Source organism: Mustela lutreola, chromosome 7, assembly GCF_030435805.1.
Source record: "Mustela lutreola isolate mMusLut2 chromosome 7, mMusLut2.pri, whole genome shotgun sequence".
NCBI classification, from domain to species: Eukaryota; Metazoa; Chordata; class Mammalia; order Carnivora; family Mustelidae; genus Mustela; species Mustela lutreola.
Genome location: NC_081296.1, coordinates 140,431,089 through 140,453,286, shown reverse-complemented (window position 1 = coordinate 140,453,286; position 22,198 = coordinate 140,431,089). Strand labels below are relative to the sequence as shown.

Sequence of the window (22,198 nt, the reverse complement as noted above, 5' to 3'; positions counted from 1 at the left end):
GACGTACGAAAAATTATCCCCCATGTTTAGAGGTTGAATTTCTTTTCTTTTTGTTTTTTCTTTTCTTTTTCTTTTTTCTTTCTTTCTTTCTTTTTCTTTCTTTCTTTACTTTCTATCAAAAGCATTTCAAACTGAAACAATGATTCAAAAGCATGTTTAAGGGAAAACAAATTAACAAGTATTTCAATAACTGTCATGGCCACCACAAGGACTCTCAGAATTCCCCTCCTGCCTTTGAAATCATCGTCTTTTGAACAGGATGATGAAAAAGGGAGGGGGTTCCCCTTGTGATGACCTCTGAGAGTGCTATTTCTTACTACTTTGTGTTTCACTGTCAAGCATCTTTGGAGCCCATACTTGGCTCTGCTGCCACATCCTTAACTTTGAGAACTTTGAGCCTCAAACCCTGAATCTTTCTGAAATGTATTAGTCCATGGTGAAAGGGAACAGACTGTCCTACTCACTTCTGTAACAGGAGAAATTGAAACTCTGCCTGCCACTTTGTAGGCGCTCAGTAAATGTCCACTAACCCAGTAAGGGAAGCTGACTACATTTATAAGGTGAGAGTAGCCGTGTGCTATGTTTTTAAAAATAGAAATGAAAAATAGCCCGATCTCATGGAGCACATATGGGACAGAGCATTCAGTGAAGCATACACATTCCGGGTTAAGAAATATGATTATCATCTGCCAACTCTGAGTCCTGCCTCTGGGCTGAAAAGACGTGTCCAAGGAGTCCTTTTCACTCATTCACAGACACCAAAACAGAGGGGGTCTTGAATGAAATGCAGGAGCTGGAGTGACGGGCATTAGTGGTGAGAAATAGGCAATTGATTGCAAAGTCAAAATGAAATGCTTCAATGAAAAAGACCTTCATGCCTAAGGCATACTTTTTTTGCTAATGTTGTAGTGGAGAGAGATATATATATATATGTATATAGATACCTATATATACTTATAGATATATATACCTATAGATACATATATATCTATATCTATGTATATATACTTATATATGTCTATACATATAGATATCTATATGTATAGATATATATACACATACAATACATACACATACTTATATATAATATTTATATCTTTTTAATTTTGTATTCTATATATATTTTTAATTTATATATATACACACATATATACACATACATATATAATATTTATATATATTTTTAAGTGTTCCTGCATCTTTATTTTTTTAATTTATTTTTTATTTTATTTTTTTTATTAACATATAATGTATTATTAGCCCCAGGGATACAGGTGTGTGAATCATCGAGCTCACACACTTCACAGCACACTCATCATAGCACATACCCTCCCCAGTGACCATCACCCAACCACCTTCTCCCTACCCACCTCCCCCGCCAGAAACCCTCAGTTTGTTTTGTGAGATTAAGAGTCTCTTATGGTTTAATAATGGCAATATAGTTTCGCTATTCTTAGTTTTTTAATCTTCCACTGAGGAAAAATTGGACAAGCTAAATAAATCAGTTCACCAGATAATTAATTTACACACACAAAACTAATATTGGCCCTTAGTCATTTCTGTTAGGAGGGCCATCTGTATCAGCAGAGATGAGCGAGCGCGGACCGATCAATAAAGAGCAGTGTCAGGGCCTCTTTGGATCATGTCTCTGTCTGGCTTCTAATGTCATTTGTCCAAAATGATTTCTGAAAGCATCAAAACTCCCTAGTCCTGCTCAGCACACCACCTTGTGCCTCAGCCCAAGAGAGGGTTCTGCACGGAACCACCTGGCAGGTGAGCAGCGTGGAGAATGGGGACCCAGAGGCCCGACTGCCTGTCCTGTCCTTTCCTTTCCTCGCAGACAGCTTTGCATTTGTCAAGCCAGAGAAGCCTCTCATGTCTTAGAACTAGAGATCTCATTTTAGTGACCAAGCTCCTCACTGTAGAGATGAGGCAGTTAAGTCCAGAGAGTTTACTTCTCCAGAAAATCGGTGAAGCTAAGGCTATCATTTCTCCTGGGCCTCTGACCAGTGTTCTTCCTGTGCCCCTACTGTGGCCTCACTTTGTGGAGAGGTGGTCGCTGCTCCTCACCCCTCTCTTACACTCCACAGCTCCATCAGAGAATTCCGTCTACTGTCTCATGACATTCCTCAGTTCCAAGGAAACCCACCCTGTGGTGCAATGGTTTCCATCTGTCCTGCTGTTTGGAAGAAAGTTCTATCTGCCTGTCAGTGCTGAGTTTTGAGCTCCTTTTTAGGAGGTTGTCCTGGTTCTTGGGACTCATCCTGGCAGAACCTGATGAGCTGGCCAACGAGGTTTTCTGCATCACTCGCTGCTAAATCAGGGCCACCTCATATTGACTGGCCCAGGGAAACTTAGGTCCAACATTCTCCCTCATGACACACAGCTCTGTATTAAAGGGTGTCAGGAATTACTGTTGTTCTTCTCCAGAAACAAAAGGTGTCAAAAGTTAGATGCGACTGAGTAGCCAAGAAAATATAAGTAGATACCTTCCCATCTCCCTGGTCCCAGGAGCTGTGATCTACCAGTAGAAGATAAATCTCATTAAGTCTCCAGGAAAAGGGAAAAACACAGAGCTGCTAGGCATCAGCCGTTGTTGGACCAAAATAAATCCTGAGATGGTTGATAATCTGATTATCTGGATTGATTTCTCTGTTTCCTTCTCCACCCCCTTATGACTGAGCTGAACTTCCCCTTCAGTGCAAACAGTATTAAGTTCCTTGTATCTGAAGAGCATGTCAGCAGACACTGGTTGAAAATAAGATGAATCTTGGAGTTGCTGGAGCTTGGGGCTTAGAGTCAGGAAGACTTGGACAAGAGTTTGGGCTTTGCCACTTACTAGCCATTTTGTTCATGGAGAAATCTAACCTTTCTCAGCCTAATTTCAACATCTTTACTAAGTAACTTTTAAGACTGAGAAATACATTAGATCATTTATTTAAAACAATACCAAGGGCAGCGTTGATCATATGTACATGTTCTGAAATGTTTGCCATTGTAATTTATATAATCCCCTTGGAGACCACTTTGGATTTTTTGGTAGGTAGGTCTGTACTCTTGGCATTTCATCAGAAACCAGGACCAATAATAATAATAATAATAATAATAATAATAATTCAGAGGTAGTATTATGAACTGATGTTGCACAAGACCATGTTCCAGAATCAAACTCAGCTATCACAAATTTTCCTAACACAACAACAGAATGGACTACAGAAGAGTAGAGGCCCTGAGAATTTTTAAGTAAATGGTGGATGGTATAATTGGAATTTCTGCATCCTTAAATAGCATTGGATTTTAGCACGCCCCACCTCTAGGACTCATTGATTCTTACTGCTAAGGGTTTGTGTGGCTTCAGCAATTTTTGATAGGTGCCTTTATTTTAAAGCTCCATTGCATCAGCAAACTAGAGACACATTTTTTCTAGTGAACCACCCAAACTCAGGGGTATATAGCCATAAGCTCCTGAGTGGGCAGGTCAACTGAGGCTTGACCTACCTAGCTGCAGGTAGGGTCCCTTCTGCTCCAGATGTCTCTCACCACCCACCCCCCAACCTTGGAACAACTGTCTGAGACAGGAAGGCAAGAGAAGAAGGTGTGCATGACCATGCAGGCACACTGAAAGCCTCTGCTCATATCATGTTCAGTGTCTTCCCGTTAGCCAAGCAAGTCACGTGGCCTAGCCCAAAAGTCCAAGGGCAGACTTTCTGCCCACTCTGAGGCCAGGGCATGGAATTGGGTAAATATTAATACTATGGAAGAGTCAAAAATTGGGGACCAATGAACATTCTTCAACACCTCTGCTGTTGTAAACTATTGCTACAATGTAATTGCCTTTCTGGTCACTTAAGGGGGTTGTCCTTTTGATCTGACTGTAACCTCTGATAAATAATATACCTCTTGACACATTGTGAGCCCCCATGAGAAGATAGATCTTCTTTAATAAATAGTCCCTTTTAAGATTCGGTGGTGTGATGAAATGACTACACAGAGCATGGAAGAAAAGAATTGTGGAACATTCCTCTGCACAGCCAGTCCTTAGAGCCAGCCCATATCAGCAGAGACTCAAAATTATTATCATCGAATGGCAAGTCAGGAGTCTAAGTGAATTGAAATATTGGCTTCCCTCCAATTCCCAATGATTTTGAGTCCATTCTATAAAAAGCATCAATGTAACTGATATATGTGGTATCAGATAGCCCACCAGATCAAAAGCGTAGATTACTTTGAAAATATGACCATTTTTTTTTTCTAGGAATAATTCTCCTTGACTATCAGTAAGGAATACTCAGACTACTCTAAATCATTGGGTTAAGGTTAGGGGCAGTAAGGTAGGGGCACAAGCTGAGATGATTAACATGAATGTGGATGAAAAGTCTTCTTATCCTGTCCTTTAACAGAATGCAGGTCTTTAGAGAATAACCTTTCTTCTCAGCCTGATATATCCATCCACCCCTTAAAGGGCCAGGAGCTCAAGATTATTTCTCATTATCAGTGCTTTCTCAGGAAAACCTAGAAATAACCAGAGGAAAGCAGTCTTTCTGCTTGGCTGGTTTTCTGGGTATCTTACCTGGGCAGCCCAGCCCAGGGGTTAGAAACCTGAGCTCTGAGGTCTGTGGCTGTGTTTAAACTCAGCTGGGTAGCTGTGTGACTTTAAGAAGGTCGTTTAACTTCTGTGGTGGTCATTGGTGCTACTCACAGATTGTTAGTTCCCCTTTCCTCCCAGCACCCAGAAAACTGGACCCCCTGGCTCCTTTGTGGTTGGGTGGTGCCATGTAACTAGTTCTCGTTAAAGAATTGTGAGCAAAGGTGTTATATCTAACTTCTTGGCTATAACATGTAATAATCAATGCAAGATTCTCCAGAATTCTCTCTTGTCCCTCTAGAACAATGATGAGCAGCATTCAAGATGGTGGCTGTTCCATCAGCCTGGGTCCCAGAGTAATTACAATGAGCAGAGTCCCCCTGGTGACCTGTGATAGACTTGAAGCAAGAGAAAGAAAGAAATTGGTTATACTCAGCCATTGTGATTTTGAAGGTTATTTTTTAGAAGAACTTGACCCGATCCACCCTGGTTTGATATCTGAAAAATGAGGATAACAAGTGGAATCTAGCTTGTGAAGTAATCATGAAGATTAAATAGGATAATATGTGCATGTACTTAGAATAACACCTAGCACACAGTAAATTCTTAATATATTTTAGCTATTATATCTTATTATTAAGTTATTCTATATCCTAACCTAGTCTCTAATGACTTATTCATATCTATCAAACAAGTTGCCATGTAACTTTGAGAAATTCAACCTCAAATTGCAATACAAGTATGTTATTAGACTAGATGGGCTAGAGTTTTAGCTTTCTGGACTTAAAGTTATGTGCAACTTTTATGGCAGTGCTCAGAGGATCACCTTTGTGTTTCACAGATATTCTGTTGCTTAGGGGAGTGAGATCTGTGGTAAAATCAAGCATCATCTTTGCCCCTTTCCCGATGCCCCCTACCCCCCAACTCCCCAAACAATAAGATCTATGTTCTTGTCATAAATTGTTCTGTGTCCTATTCTAAATCTTTCTGCACGGGAAATTACATCTGGCTTATAAATTCTTCACTACAAATTGGTTTCCCAATTTATGCACCTACATCCTTAGTAGTCTATCTTCTCTCTCAGTTCTGTGTTCAACATACATACATAATATCTTGTTTTATTAGCAAAATCTCACTGGGTTGAAGCCACAGCCCACCATGGCTGTGGTGGTCTTCTTTGGTCCAAAAGGGGAAGATTCTCTCCTTGTCCCACTTTAATCTTGGTGTAAAGTGATCACCCTCACACTACCGCAATCAGCCACTGTAACCTGTCCTCTAATTTCTCTGGATTAGAACTTTTCATGTCTTAATTTATAGTATTTCTTTTTCTCCTGTGTGACTCTGCCTGGATCCTGCAGTGGTCCCACAGGCCAGGTGCTTCATACTGTTCAGCCTATGTATAAACCAAATCTAGGAGAAGGAGGAGTTTCATTGCATATTGAATTACAAGTTGGATTTCATTAGGAATCCTAATATTTCTCCCTCCTTACCTTCTTTATCTAGGTGTCTGTTCTTCTAGAGACTGCGCTTTATGCTGTTATATATAACCTCATGTCCTCCCTCCTACCCGCAGTGCTTGGTTTATTACAGATCCTGCTACTCTGTTTATTGTCTGTCTAGGTGGAGGCCTTTTTTTATCGCTATTGTTCATACATGTTCATTTGGCTATTAATAAACTATTACTTTATGGGAGGAAATGACACTTCTTTATCCTCTTTCAGATCGAAGACATCATTACAAAGATGCAAGATGACAAAACAGGTGGTGTGCCCATCAGAACAGTCAAGAGCTTTCTCTCCAAAATTCCCAGTGTTGTCACAGGTAAACATTCTCCTTACAAATGTTGGTGGCAATAGGAAAAGTCTGCTGAAGGGTTGTATAGTCTTTATTGTGCCCTGAGGTACGTCTAAGAATTTGTGACTAGTAAAGATGATACATTCAATGTGCTTCTTAAACAAAGTCAAGTTCTGGTCATGGTTTTCAGAAGCTACTCTTTGCCATGCCCAACCCTTTTGTGTACAGGTTGAGGCTTCTGGAAAGAAACAAGCTCATTAATGAACTGGATAGCCCATCAGCAATTTGACCTATGAGATGTACACAAGCATAGATATATTAAATAAAGTATTTTAGTTATAAACAACCTTTAAGAAAGTCTTACGTTCAAATTCTACAAAATGCTTTTAGGTTTCTAACTCACTGTACTTGAACTCTGAAAAGAAATGGTTTTAGTATATTTTTCTGCATTACTTTGAGGATTTTGTGTGTTTTGTATGCTCAGACATTTTTTAATTAATTATGAAGTATATCAAATGCATGGATATAGTTTCAGATATAATACTAAAACAAGCCACTCATGTCCACCACCCTGCCTCCTAAATAATGTTTCATCAGTACCTTAGAGCCCCTCGTGAGCCTAATGGAGACATCTGCCTCCCTTTCCACCACAAGTACCACTATCTACTCTTATCCTTATCAGTTTGTTGCTTATCTTCATAATTTTAACCACATAGGCATGCGTCCCTTATACCTAAACAAATAACCAAATAAGTTAAGATAAAATTTTAGGTATTTCCCTCATTATCAAAATATAGTTATTCGCTTTCCAAATTATAGAATAATTAAAATAAAAAATACTGAAAATATCAAGTGCTACTGAGGTTATGGAGCAACTGAAACTCTCACACACTGCTGGTAGAAGGTAAAAATGCAGCTACTCTGGAAAATGTTAGACAAATGCTTACCATATGACCAAGAAATCCCATTCCATGGTATTTATCTGAGAGAAATGAAAATGTGCATGTAGACGAAAACTCATGAGTCTTTAGAACAACATTATTTATAATCTCCAAAGCCTGGACACAACCTAAATTCCCTTCAATGTGTGAATGAATAAAAAAAACTGTGGTAGACCCATATTCATCAATAAAAAGGAGTCAACTATTGATACAGACACCAACTTATATGAACCTCAAAGTTATTTTTCTGAGTGAAAGAAGCCAGTCTCAAAAGATTGTATTCTATATGATTCCATTTTGTGACATTCTAAACAAGCCCAAAACTCTAGTGAGGGAGACAGATCAGTGGTTGCCAAAGATTGAGAGCTGAGGGAGCATATGACTATAAAGGGATTACATGAAGGAATTTTATAAGGTTACAGTGAAACTATTCTGTATCCTGATTGTGGTGGTGATGGTGACATTAATTTACACGTAGGTTAAAATTCATAGAACAGCAGAAAAAAAAAAAAGAATCAATATTATATGTCACCTTAAAAAATAAGTAAATTCAACTGAGGTACCTATAAATATCCTAACTCATTATTCAGACTGTCACTGTTTGAACTCAGGTAGGTACCAAATAGGTCTGGATAATGAAGGATAATTGTATTGTTAGCTTGCTCTAATCTTGAAATTTATTTAAATGGAATTTTAATATTGGCTATGATATATTTTTTCATACATTTCTGGATTTTGTTTGATAAAATGTTGTTTAGGATCTTTAAATCTATTTCCCTTGGAAGATTAGTTTGTTCTTCTTATTACTCTTCTTGCTGGTTTGGGTATCAAATTTCTGCTAGACTCCTAAGATGAACCATGGAGTATTACTTTTGTTGATAATATGTTGTTCTCTGAAAAATGTTTTTCTCTTTAATCTAGATTTTAGGTGTTTCATTTCAATTGTTTTTTTTTTTTTTTTTATCTTTAGAAGTTTCATCTGTTTTTTTTTTTTTTTCCCAGTATACTTGGTCATTCATTCAACACATATTTATTGGGTGCTTACTATTTTCTAAATATTGCTGGGCAGTGGGGATTTGGAAATAAATGAAAAAAAATCAAAATTTCTGTTCATGAAATTTTAGATTCTAATGGAGGACACAACAAAATAAATAAGAAAGATTTTTAGAACTTGAGGTAGAGATAAAAGCCAAAGAGAAAAATAAAATGTGAAAGGGAGATAGTAGTGTTGCAACTTTGGAATGGGAGGCAAAAAGTTCTCTGAAGAGGTAATATTTGAGTAAAGATGGAAGGGAGATGAAAGATTGAATTATGTGGATATTGAGGGAGAGCGCATTCCAGAAAGCAAGTGCTCAGTCTCCAAGGCAGGCATGTTCTGGCGTATAAAAATCCACAAAAGAAACAGAAGGAGCAGCTGGTGACAGAGAGGAAAATCAGGAGGACATGGTTTCTTGGAAGCCAGACTCTCTAGTGTTTCAAGGAAGAATGGAGTGATCCACTGTGTAAAAAGCTTCTGATAATCAAGTAAAAGAAGCGCTGAGAATCAACCTTGAACTTAGCAACAATTGAATTCAACTACTGACCTTGATAAATGCACATTCCATGAAGCGTCTGGGGAAAGGGACCACAAAAAGCCTTACTGGAGTGGTTTCAAGCCAGAATGGGAGGTAGTGAGACTAATTAATCTTTGAAGTTTTCCTTAAAAGGAAGAAATGCAGTAGAATCTAGAGGGGTAAATGGAGTCAGGACATGTAGATTTTTAAGTAATATGAAGGTGACATGCTTGTATGATGATGGCAATGACTCACTAAAGAGGGGGAAATGCTGCAGGAGATACAGGAAAAATTTAAGAAGTGATCTCATTGAGTAGGTCAGAGATTGAATCTCGTGCATGTTAGTTGGGTGGTTCTAGTTAGAAATATGTACAATTTATTCATAGAAAGAGGAATGGAGGCACAGTAGATGCACAGAGTTGCAAATAACCAAGTTGGAGTGGTAGGAGCTTGTAGAAGTCTCCTTCTAATTGTTTCTATTTTCTTAGTAATATGGAAAGGAGAGAAGGTGGAAATGTTAGGTTTAAGAAGAGATTAGAAGCTGGGGAATAGTCATCTAGGGATGTAAAGAGATTGTCTGGTCTAAGGAAAAAGAGTTTGACTGTGAGGTAGCATTAAGGACCCTCTTGAGATTATTAATATTTATGAATTTAAAGAGGAGCAATTCTTTCTCCAGGCACATTTAGCCCTCTGGATTTGGACATGTATCAGGTAGAAAGCTAGACTTAATTAAGGCTATAGCAAGTATGAGAGTATAATAAATCAAGAGAGAGGCAAGAGAATAACTGAAATGATTGACCATTAAATTTTAACTGAGTAGGATGGAAGTGAAACATGAGATGGGTGAGGAACAGTGAGGCATAGTGATGACCATAAACTTTGTAGTCTGGTGAAAAGGGAGTTTTGGAATTGGAGGCCAAAGTAAGAGCTAGAAATGTAGGGACTGGTGATTGGATAGTGGAATATTTGAAACTGGAATTATGGAGGAATTGCAATGTATTGGTGGTCACAGATATGAGGTATGACCATGGCAATAAATGACTGAGATAAAAAGCTTTTATTGATAAATAGGTTAGAGTGAAATAAGTAGAGTGACAGTTTACTGGGGAGTAAAACTCGGGCAGAATCTCCGTGTTCCCACACCAGCTCTAGCTTCCAGCTTCCACCTTCCTATACGCCAGTTTGGACAATGAGGGTTTGGTGAGCATGCTTGGCCTCCTCCAGCCCTTGGGGGCCTCTATCTTCCTGACTTTGTAACTAATTTGTAATTAATAAATATTTCATGGAGAAATACTTTGAAGCTAAAAAATAAAAACAAAAAAATAAATGACTGAGATAGGCTAAAAAAAAAAAAAAAATAAGTGGCTGAGATAGGATGGAGGTAGAAGAGAGGAGGTCCAGGAACTAAGAGGCCATGATTTGGGAAGACTGAGCTATGTGGATATTGAAATCACTATCGGGGGTTAGTTAAAGAGGGTGATTGTGAGTCTGTGGTTAAAATCTTCATGGAAGGGTGCCAGGGTGGCTCAGTTGTTAAGCATCTCCTTTTGGCTCAGATCATGATTCCAGGGTCCCATATCAGGCTTCCTGCTCAGTGGGGAGCCTGCTTTTCCCTCTCCCACTCCTTCTGCTTCTGTTCCCTCTCTTGCTGTATCTTTGTCTGTCAGATAAATAAGTAAAATCTTATAAAATAAATAAATAAAGATAAAATCTTTGTGGAATGAGAGACAGAGGCCTAGGCATCAGTAGGTGACTTTCACAACAAGAGGTATGGGTGGTTTAATCTGATGTCATGAGAGTCAAACTTATTGTTTTGGGGAGAAGAGACAGGGAATGAATATATTCTAAAAGAAGACATGAGAAGCTAGGGTGTCACTTACCTGCCTTCAAACCTATGATGTGTAAGGCATGGGAGGGAAAATAGCCACCACCTTAGAGGGCTGCAGGAAACCAGGGCCGTTGAGGAAGAACAAGAAGATGAAGGGAATATTAACTGAAAATGATGAGGATATGAACAATTTTATGTATGACTGACCATGAGTTTCAGAAGGCAAGTGAAAGCCATTGAGGAAATGGTATACATATAACCTGGGTAATAAATGTCCACGGTTGCTATATACCAGGCACTAGAGTAGTCACAGGGATGAAAAGGCAAGTAAAAACCTAGTCTCTGCTTTTCGAAAGCTATTAATCTAATGAAAGAAACAGACACAGGTAGACCAAAAATTATATGAGCTATGTGTTGTGGTAGAAAAAATGAACAAAGCTCAAAAGAAAGAATCATGAGTTTTTCTTGAGGAGCTCTAGAACAGTTCTCTGAGGTTGTATATCTGTCTTCTATTTGGACTGCATAACCAGCCACCACAAATCATAATGGTTTTTTTAGTTCTCGTGATCGTGATTCCACGAATTAGTGATCCTGGTAGTTCTTCTGATGGTCTTACCCCTGAGGCCCTTGTCATCTGATGGTTCAGTGGAGACTAGAGATCTATGATGGCCTTACTCGTTTGTTTAGCAGTGGTGCTTACTCTCAGATGGTTTCACTTCTCCTCTGTGTCACCTTGTGTCACCCAGCAAGTTAGACTGGGCTTCTTCACAGCCTGATTCTCTCAGAGTTCTAAGGGGGAAAGGGAAAAACTACAAGTTTTCTTAAGGCCTAAGTTCCAGAACTCATGCAATGTTAAGTGCATGCAATCTATTCTTCAAAGCTAATCACAAAACCAGCCTAGATTGAAGAGGATAGAGAAACCAACTCTACCTTCTGGTATAGGAATAGAATGTCACGCTGACCTAGGGAGACATGATTCTTTAGAGGCCATTATTATAATGATCTACCACCTGAAATAATTTTAGAACTGGGTCTTAAACTCAGTTTAAAACCGGGGAAGGTCATTCCAGGCAGAGAAAATAGAATTTTCATGGACTCAAATGCATGAAAAGTATGACAGTTTGCAGCAGAAATGAGCTCGTTTATTTTATTTTTTTTCAAGAAGCCCAGTTATATTTTTACATCAAGAATCAAAATGCTACTGATGCAGACTTCAGCCTATCATTCACATTTATGTGGTTATATTTTAAAACATGTGTGTGTGTCTGTATTTGAAGAGAGGAGCACATTGACAGAACATCCAGAAGAATAACCTTAATAACAGACTATGGGGAGGGGGGGGCTGAGTGGCTCAGTTGGTTAAGTGTCTGCCTTTGCCTCAGGTCATGATCTTAGCGTCCTTGGATCAAGGCCCTGATCAGGCTCCCTGCTCAGTGGGGAGCCCACTTCTCCCTCACCTTTTGCCACTCCCTCTGCTTGTGCTCTCTCTCTCTCTTTCTCTCTGTCAAAAAAATAAAATAAATAATATCTTTAAAAAGATAACAGATAAAGTAAAGGAAGTTGACTTATAGACTTTATCCCAAAGGTAATGGTTTTAAATAGGAAGGACATCACATCCTTGTGTTAGAAGCATCCCAATGTTCATAGCAACACTGTCTGCAATAGCCAAACATGTGGAAGAAGCTGAGATATCCTTCAGCAGATGAATGAATAATATGCAGTGGAATATTACTCAGCCATCAGAAAGGATGAATACCTACTATTTACATTGATATGGATGGAACTGTAGGGTATTATGCTAAGTGAAGTCAGTCAGAGAAAGAGAGTTGTCCTATGGTTTCACTCACATGTAGAATATAAGAAATAGTGCAGAGGATCATAGGAGAAGGGAGGGAAAACTGAATGGGAAGAAATCAGAAAAGGAGACAAACCTGACTCTGGAAAACAAGCTGAGGGTTGTGGAAGGGGAGGTGGATGGGGAATGGGACAACTGGGCAATGGGCATTAAGGAGGGCACGTGACATGATGAGCACTGGGTATTATACACAAATGATGAATTGTTGAACACTACCTCTGAATCTCACGATGTACCATATGTTGGCTAATTGAATTTAAAAATAATTTTTAAAGAAGCAGGAAGAGACAGAAAACATGAAAACTAGTTAGTGAGTCTTTTTAGATGAGGGAATCTAAGCAGGAAATCAGGGGCCAGAGTGTCAACTGGAATCACAGCTTTAGAGCTGCTCCTCATGTAATCTTCACAAAAGTCCTGTAAGAAGTGTTATCTCCATTGTACAGGTGAGGGACCCACTAGTTCAAGAGCATAAGTTACTTTTCCAAGGTCACACAGCTTTTTAATCCCAGGACCACCCCCCCCCTTCCAGTGCCCCCTGTGAAAGAATAGTGACTATAAGATTCTGAGGGAAGGATGGAATAAAAGATTGATAGGACTTGGTGACTAGATGTCGTGCAAAGGGGCACTCATTCAAAATGGGATCCCAGTTAACAGGATGGATTGGATACATTCATCTTTTTCTCTTTTGACACCCCACAAAAATGATAATAAAGGATTCTTTAAAGATGTAATCCCAGAGTTGGATGCCATTATGTAAAAATACAATGTGATAAGTAAACAGCCTTGGATGAAATATCCTTTAAAGGTAGTCCATACAAAAAACAACCAATGCTCACTCTCAAGATGTGCAGGTATGTGGGGTGCCTGGGTGGCTCAGTGGGTTAAACCTCTGCCTTCAGCTCAGGTCATGATCGAGTCCTGCATTGGGCTGTCTGCTCAGCAGGGCCTGCTTCCCCCTCTCTCTCTCTGCCTGCCTCTCTGCCTACTGGTGATTTCTCTCTGTGTGTGTCAAATAAATAAATAAAATTAAAAAAAAAAAGAAAGATGTGCAGGTATGTGAGATACTCATGAAGAAATATGTCCTAACACATGTCGCAACACAGCAGACAGCAACAACAAAACTTAGGGGTCTAAAAAGCAAATGGATTCATGGTAACTGGCACAGCTCTGAGACAACGTAACCATCACTAGTCAGTGCAGAAAGCTAAAAAAACAACTCTATTTATATGATAGAGTCCTCAAAAGGCTCAGATACTCTATCTTGTTAGAATGCATTTTGCTAACATACTCACCTTCTGCTTAACCACCATTGCCTGAGCTGGTCACTAAGTCAGTGTCTACTGTTGAGCGCTAGCAGGTCCTGCACAGCAGCATAGCTCAGGCTGGAGTTGAAATTGCCTCTAATACCTCTCAAACTCCAGGACAAAAGATAAATCTCGTGTTCAACCTGTTCACGGTAGCAACCATGACATTCAGCCATCACCTACTGTGACACAGGGAACAGTTAGCAGTTGGAATACAGGAACCTCATCTGGCAATGCCAACAAGCACAGAAGAACTTAAGTCTGCACCCGTGGGTACTCAGCAGCCACAGACTGAAACAGAATCTAGCTGTAAAGTTGTTGGATGGATGGAGTCACAGTTGTAGCCAATCCCATGAGCATTATGTTTAAACCCATAGCCAGAGTGCTAGCACCACCACAGCAAGCCCAAGCTTTTACCTCCACCAACCTCCTCTAGAGAAAAATCTGGGATGATATTTTAGGAAAACATTACACCTCTTCAATGTCCTCAAGTTGCTGGTACCAGACTAGAGAGCTACATCTAGGGAAAATCTGGATAGAGACCTTCAGGTACTAAACCCAAGGTGGAAATCCATGAATCTACAGCCGTTCTGTTACTGTGCCAATGGAGACTGTGTGGACAAAATGGCAATCAGTCCACATTGCAGCCTTTTCTCCCACTCAGCACTTCCATCCTTCCTTCTAACCTTTAGGGAAATAGCCAATCACCCATTGCAAACCAGCAGATACCCCCTCATACGTTTTGGGAGTTTTGTCACCGACATTGGAGTTTCCCCACTATGGGTAACAGCCAGGAGTAGCTTTCTCTCTTCTGTGTCAGGACCCCATTTCCTCAATAAAGGTTGAAAGGTAAAGGTTTAAAGTTATGGATGAAACCAGGCTGGTGTAACCAACACAGTGTTTCTGTTGCTTCTATGGGTGGACAACAAACTGCCCATACCTACATGTCACCGACCACCTGAATAACACAGAAAGTGACTTCCATGGAGAAGGCAAGACAATGGAGACAAAGACCACAATGACTGTCCTGTGGCGAAAGCTGAGAAGTATGAGATTCCTCCCAAAAACTGTATTGATGAGGGACATGGAAGGTGTGTCCCAGAGCATTCAAGACACCATCACTAAGAGAAGCTCTAGAAAGCTACCACCACTTCCTCAGAAGCCGAGTAAAATCCAGAGATGGGAATAACATTAATCTGAATGTATCCCTGCTGGAAGGCCCATCTCTGTGCTATCCCTGAGCAATGGCCATGAGTTGAGAATCTTACCAACTTATCCAAATCACCCCAAAGATAAAGAAGAAACAACTGTTAGTGACCTACACCAAATAAATAAACTAATACGTGGGAATATGCAGATGTGTGTGTCTGTAATAGATCAGATGAGTGAGTCTGGGTGAGAGACTCCAAACTGAAAGTTCTATGGTATGAGGAAAAGGTTCCATAGAAAGAATGTATTGGCAAAAAAAAAAAGAAAAAAAATTAAGATATCAGAACACTTAAATTAAGGAAAATACACAGACCTAGTAAATAGACTGAAAAAAAGAATTTGTGGGGAATAAGGGTATAGGTGATAGGAAGATATAAGAGCTGAACACTGAAATAAAGAAAGCTTTCTAGAATTCACAGGTGACACTAACAGGATCGATGATGCCCAGTGACACAAAAAGATCAGAGTTGAGTGGATATTATTTCTTTCAGATGAGTCCCTTTGAAGCAGGCTTTATGGTGCATTTGTTTACAACTTTACATATTTGGTGCCTGTCAGTTGGAATTAGTGACACAAGAGGTGGTAGACATTTCTTGACCTCTCATCCTACAAATTAAAATTCTCTTGTAATTCATGCAGGACCCATAGAGAACCTCAACAGAAAGTACCATTTGGATCATTCATGCTGAAAATAAAACCTTTCCTATCATGTTACACTGTCCTTTTTCCTTAAAATATCAGTCCTTTAAATAGCTGATCTAACTTTATTGGTCAAATCTTTATTAATAATAATTATTTAATAAAAATAAATATAATAATAATAAAATTTTAATTCCAATACCACTAACATGAAGTATTATATTAATTTCAGGTGTACAATATAGTAATTCAGCAACTCTATGCATTAAGATAAATGTAATTTTAATCCCGTTCACCTATTTCACTCACCCCTCCCTCCTCCCCCGGTTATCATCTATTTGTTCTGTATAGTTAAGAGTCTGTTTAGGGGTTTGTCTATCTCTTTTTTTAAGTTGTTCTTTTGTATTGTTTCTTAAATTCCACATATGAGTGAAATCATATGGTATTTGTCTTACTCTGACTTATTTTGCTTAACATTATACTCTCTAGATTTCCATCCACATCTTTGCCAGTGGTAAGATTTCATTCTCTTCTTATGGCTGAGTAATATTCTCATATGTGTGTGTGTGTGTGTATCACATCTTCTTTATTCATTTATCTATCAATGAGCTACTTCCTCAATTTGGCTACTGTAAATAATGCTGCAATAAACATGGGAGTGCATATATCCTTTTAAATTAGTGTTTTTGCTGTGGAGGGAACCTAGATGCCCCTCAACAGATGAATGGGTAAAGAAGATGTGGTGTATATATATACAATGGAATACTACGTAGCCATCAGAAAGGATGAATACTCACGATTTGCATCTACATGGTGGAACTGGAGGAGGTTACGCTAAGTGAAATAAGTCAGAGAAACACAACTGTCATGGTTTCATTCATATATAGGACATAAGGAATAGAGTGGAGGACCATAGGGGAATGGAGGGAAAACTGAATGGGAAGAAATCAGAGGAGACAAATCATGAGAGACTCTGGATTCTGGGAAACAAACTGAGGGTTACAGAAAGGCAGGATGGGGGGACTAGGAATGGGTCAAAGAGGGCCCATGTTGGGATGAGCATTGGGTGCTATATGCAACTATTGAGTCATTGAGCACTACAACAAAAACTTACGATGTACTATATGCTGGACAACTGAACATAATAAAAAAAAATAGTGTTTTTTTATTCGTTGGGTAAATACCTAGGAGTGTGATTACTGAATCATATCTTAATTCTATTCTTAATTTTTTGAGCAACCTCCAGACTGTTTTCCACAGTGACTGCACTAGTTTTCATTCCCATCAAGAGTGCAAGAGGGTTCTTTTTTCTCTATATCCTTGCAACACTTGTTGTTTCCTGTGTTTATTATTTTAACCATTCTGACAAGAGTGATGTTCTATCTCATTGTGGTTTTAATTTGCATCTCCGTGATGATTCATGATGTTGAGCATCTTTTCATGTGTCATGTCTTCTTTGGAGTAATGTCTGTTCATGTTTTCTGCCTACATTTTTTTAAAGAATTTTTTAATTTATTTATTTGACAGACAGAGATCACAAGAAAGCAGAGAGGCAGGCAGAGAGAAAGGGGGAAGCAGGCTCCCTGCCAAGCAGAGAGGACCCTGGGATCATGGCCAGACCCGAAGGCACAGACTTTAACCCACTGAGCCACCCAGGTGCCCCTCTGCCTAGTTTTAATTAGATTATTTGTTGTATCCGTTCTTTATATATTTTTTGATATTAACCCTTTATTGGATATGTCATTGGCAAATATCTTCTACCATTCAGTAGGTTGTCTTTTGGTTTTGTTGGGTTTTCTTCTGTGAAGAAATTTTTATTTTGATGTAGTCCCAATAATTTATTTTTGCTTTTGTTTCCCTCACCTCAGGAGACCTACCTAGAAAAATGTTGCTATGGCTGATGTTAGAGACAATACTGCCTGTGCTCTCTTCTAGGATTTTTGTAGTTTTGTGTTCACATTTAGATCCTTAATCCATTTTGAGTTTATTTTTATGCATGATGTAAAAAAATTGGTCCAGGGGCGCCTGGGTGGCTCAGTGGGTTAAGCCGCTGCCTTCAGCTCAGGTCATGATCCCAGGGTCCTGGGATCGAGTCCCACATCGGGCTCTCTGCTCAGCAGGGAGCCTGCTTCCCTCTCTCTCTCTCTGCCTGCCTCTCTGTCTACTTGTGATCTCTCTCTCTGTCAAATAAATAAATAAATAAAATCTTTAAAAAAAAAATTGGTCCAGTTTCATTCTTTTGCATGTAGCTGTCCACAGTTTTTCCAATGCCATTTGTTGAAGGGACTGCCTTTTTCCCATTGTATATTCCTGCCTCCTTTGTCAAAGATTAACCATCTAATTGTGGATTTATTTCTGGGTTCTCTCTTCTGTTCTATTTATCTATGTGTCTATTGTTAGGCTAGTACCCTACTGTTTTGATTACTACAGCTTTGTAGTATAACTTGAAATCTGGAATTGTTCTACCTCCAGCTTTTTCTTTTTCAAGATTGCTTTGACTTTGTGGGGTCTCTTGTGTTTCCATACCCATTTTAAGATTGTTTGTCCTAGTTCTATGAAACATGTTATTGGTATTTTGATAGGGATTGCATTAAATCTGTAAATTGCTTTGGGTAGTGTGGACATTTTGACAATACTTGTTCTTCCAATCCATGGGCATGGAATGTCTTTCCATTTGTTTGTGTTGTTCTCACTTTTTTCATCAATGTTTTATAGTTTTCAGAGTACAGGTATTTCAACTCCTTGATTAACTTTATTTCTAGGTATTTTATTATGTTTTGTGCAATTGTAGGTGGTATTTTTTTTTTTTTGAGTTCTCTTTCTGTGGCTTCATTATTAATATATAGAAGTTCATTTATCAGTTCTAATAGTTCTTCAGTGGAGTCTTTGGTGTTCTCTATTTGTAGTATCATGTCATCTGCAAATAGTGGAAGCTTTACTTCTTCCTTATCAATTTGGATGCCTATTATGACTTTTTCTTGCCCATTTGGTATAGCCAGGACTTCCAGTACTATGTTGAATAAAAATATTGAGAGTGGACATCCTTGTTTTGTTCCTGTTCTTAGGGGAAAATATCTCATTTTTTCACTGTTGGGTATGATGTTAGCTGTGGGTTTTCCATTTATGACCTTTATTACATTGAGATGTTCTCTTTCTAAAATAAATAGACTTAACAAAAATAAAAGACTTTTATTGATCTAACCCTATTAGACTTTACCCAGTATAAAGACTTGAGGAAGTTTCAGGTTTGAAAGAGAAGACACAGGATCAGTCTTAGTCATGTTGTGTTAGAAGTTTTGAAAAAATATTTAGGTGGTGTTATCCAGGAGACAGTTGGAAATGAGGAAATAAAGTTCTGGGGAATGTTTTCTATAAGAGATATGGATTTAAGAATCATCAGATCCTAAGTGACAGGGGATTTCAGGGACATGATGAGGTCCTAAAATTTGTATAAGCTATATACCGGTCTATCTCCTCTCTAGCCTGAGATAACACACCATCACATTCTATGATTTTGAGTTTGAAACTTTCCTGCTGATGTGAGAAAATTATCTTTACCTTTCAGATAAAAACTCATGGGCACATTCATAGATGTTACTAGGATGAAGAGAGTGAAGGGATGACCATTGGTTCACCTGTGGGTTATACATCTTTTTTTTTTTTTTTTTAAAGAGAAAGAGAGCATGAGAATGGAAGGGCAGAGGGAGAGAGAGAATCTTAAGCAGGTTCCATGCTTAGTGCACAATGCCCAATGTAGGGTTTGATTTCACAACCCCAAGATCATGACCTGAGCCAAAATCAGAAGTTGGACACCTAGCCAACTGAGTCACCAGGCCCCTCTGTGGGTTAGAAATCTTCAGTTTGGGAAGATCAACCCAGAGGGTAAATGTCCTGAGAAAAGAAATGAATATGTTTAGAAGAAAAAGAGTAAACATAGGGTATAGCTATTAGAATACAATCCCCTCCCACTAAGAAGTGAAAAATTAAGAGCTGTAAGAGATGAAGCTTAGAAATAAATGACCCTCAGGGAACACAGATAGAGAATAGGAGAGAAAAATATTGAAGAAAGGAGAAAAGAGAACCCAAGATCAAAAGCCAAGGCTCTTGGTTTGGGGGGGACTAGGTTTATTCATAAGAAATGAAAATAAATGCCAACCCATCTCACCTTCCAGAGGCTTGGTATTTCTGAGCAAGGTGTACACAGAAGGGGCACCTCATGGTGAGCTTAAACACTTCCTTTTCAGGACAGCAGATCCTCCTCCTTGGGTCCTTTTTGAATAATAAGTAGGTAATAAAGCTGGTTGGAGCGAATATGGTAAGGCTTCTGAGTTTCCAACTTCCAGCCTGCCAGTCCTATCTACTCCTCACTTGCCCTGCATGTGACAGACACATCCTGAACCGAATGCCAGCCAACTCCAGGAAACCAGCCAGATTGCAGGGCCTTCCCCAGCTGTCGTTAGGCAGTCATTCCAGGATAATTCTCTGTCACCTAAATGTCATGAGGAATTTTCCAGGGACTTTGTTAGTTTCTTCTAGTCCACCCTCAGAAACACAATTTCCTAGCATCTAAGAGCCGTAAGATTCATCTAGTCTCACCTATTCTTGCAGATAGGAAAATTTAGTCCCAGAGACATGATATAATGTGCCCAGAAATAGCACAGCTTGTTAGGGACTGAACCAAGATAGGACCGGGATTTCATGTTACCTTTGCAATATTGTTTCCATTACTTCCTGCAAAAAAATTATAGACTCTTGAATTGGAATAGTTAGATGACTGATGCATTCTCCCCGAATATGAGAATCACTTTGGTAACTTATTAAAAATGCAGATCTCAAGGTCCCCAGGGGCCTGGGGTCCGTTTTTATCATCTTCCCAGATTATCTAATACAACCTGTCTGGATTTGGGAATCAGTACAACCACCACACTCCTACCCAATGCTCTCCAGTCTCTGCTTTAATAACTGTCAATGATGAATGTCATCATCTCTCATTCCATCTTTGGACAACTTCAACCTTTAGAAACTTCTTCCTTATAATGGATGGAAACTTACCTCCCTATAGCTTTAATCCATTAGTCCCAATTTTTACCTCTTTATCACAATCAAAGAATGGAGGAATGCTAGCTCTTCCTTATGAATTTTTATTATAAATAATTTTCAGATTATATGCTAGGTATATACACGTAATTTTATTCTGCTTATCTCAACACATTTCTTCATGTATACATTTCTGTCTCTTTTTGTAGTCCACAAATTTATTTTTAACGGCTTTATGTTGACATAAACGTTTTAAAATGTTTTCCTGATGACTTCTTGGTGGTACAGTTTGCATGGAAGCTGTAAGAGTCCAGGGCTATAAACTGCTTCAGTGACTTGAGCTGCTAAATGTATGAACTTTGACCCTCCTTGGACCTCATTTTCCTCACCTGTTAATTGATAAGCTTGGATTAAACAACATCTGTGGTCCATGTTGGCTCTACCCTTCTGGGATTCTTCACTGGATGTGTATGAAGGTCTGTCTGAAGTTACTGCTTTCCACTTAGTGCTTTTTTTTTTTTTTTAGAAATTAGGCTTCTTTTTTTTTTTTTTTAAAGATTTTATTTATTTATTTGACAGAGAGAGAGATCACAAGTAGGCAGAGAGGCAGGCAGAGAGAGAGAGAGAGAGGAGGAAGCAGGCTCCCTGCTGAGCAGAGAGCCTGATGCGGGACTCGATCCCAGGACCCTGAGATCATGACCTGAGCCGAAGGCAGCGGCTTAACCCACTGAGCCACCCAGGCGCCCTCCACTTAGTGCTTTTGATGTTCTGACTGAATCTACCCCTGGGTTAATCTAGACCTCCAGTTTTCTCTTAGACCGTGATACTTCCAGATGAGAAAGTAAGAGAATATGATTAGGAAAACTGAGAGTTCCTCCCAAATTCATCAACATTCTTGATCTTTTTACTCTCCTTCTGTTCCTATATCACTGAGAGGAAGAAGAATATCAGGCCCTACTTATTGAATCCTGTAAATTTTATCTTATGATGATAAAGGGTCTTAGTAAGTGATTAAGTTAAGGGTCTTGAGATGGGGAGATTATCTCAACTTATTTGGCTGAGCCCTGAATGCATTCACAGGTATCCTTGTAGAAGAGAGTCAGAGAAAGATTTGACACAGACAAAAGAGGAGACCACATGACCACAGAATCAGAGGTTGGAGTGATGTGACCAAAAGTGAAGGCATGGGCCAGCCACCAAAAGTTCCCTAGAACCTCCAGAGGTGGTGTGACTCCCTTGGTTTTGGCCCAGTGAAACTGGTTTCACACCTTTGGCCTCCATATATAATAGAATAAATCTCTGTTGTTTTAGTCTACAAAGTTTGTGGTGGTTTGCTATAGCAGCCATAAAGAACTAACACAGTGCCAAAATTGTACTAAACACATTGTAGTATGAAGAAAATGACAGAGTAAGGATGTCTTAGAAGACAGAGATATTATTAATTGGAAAAAAG

The 22,198-nt window shown here is 39.1% G+C and overlaps 1 protein-coding gene across 4 annotated transcripts in view; it reads left to right on the top strand.

Moving 5' to 3' along the window:
* The window catches only part of RGS6 (regulator of G protein signaling 6), a 546,505-nt gene that overhangs the window by 376,709 nt on the left and 147,598 nt on the right, over positions 1-22,198 (top strand). For all 4 annotated transcript variants that reach the window (XM_059182922.1, XM_059182923.1, XM_059182925.1 and 1 more), the window contains exon 3: positions 6,307-6,406. In XM_059182922.1, coding sequence (XP_059038905.1) covers positions 6,307-6,406 — 100 coding nt within the window. The remainder of the gene's footprint in view (positions 1-6,306; positions 6,407-22,198) is intronic.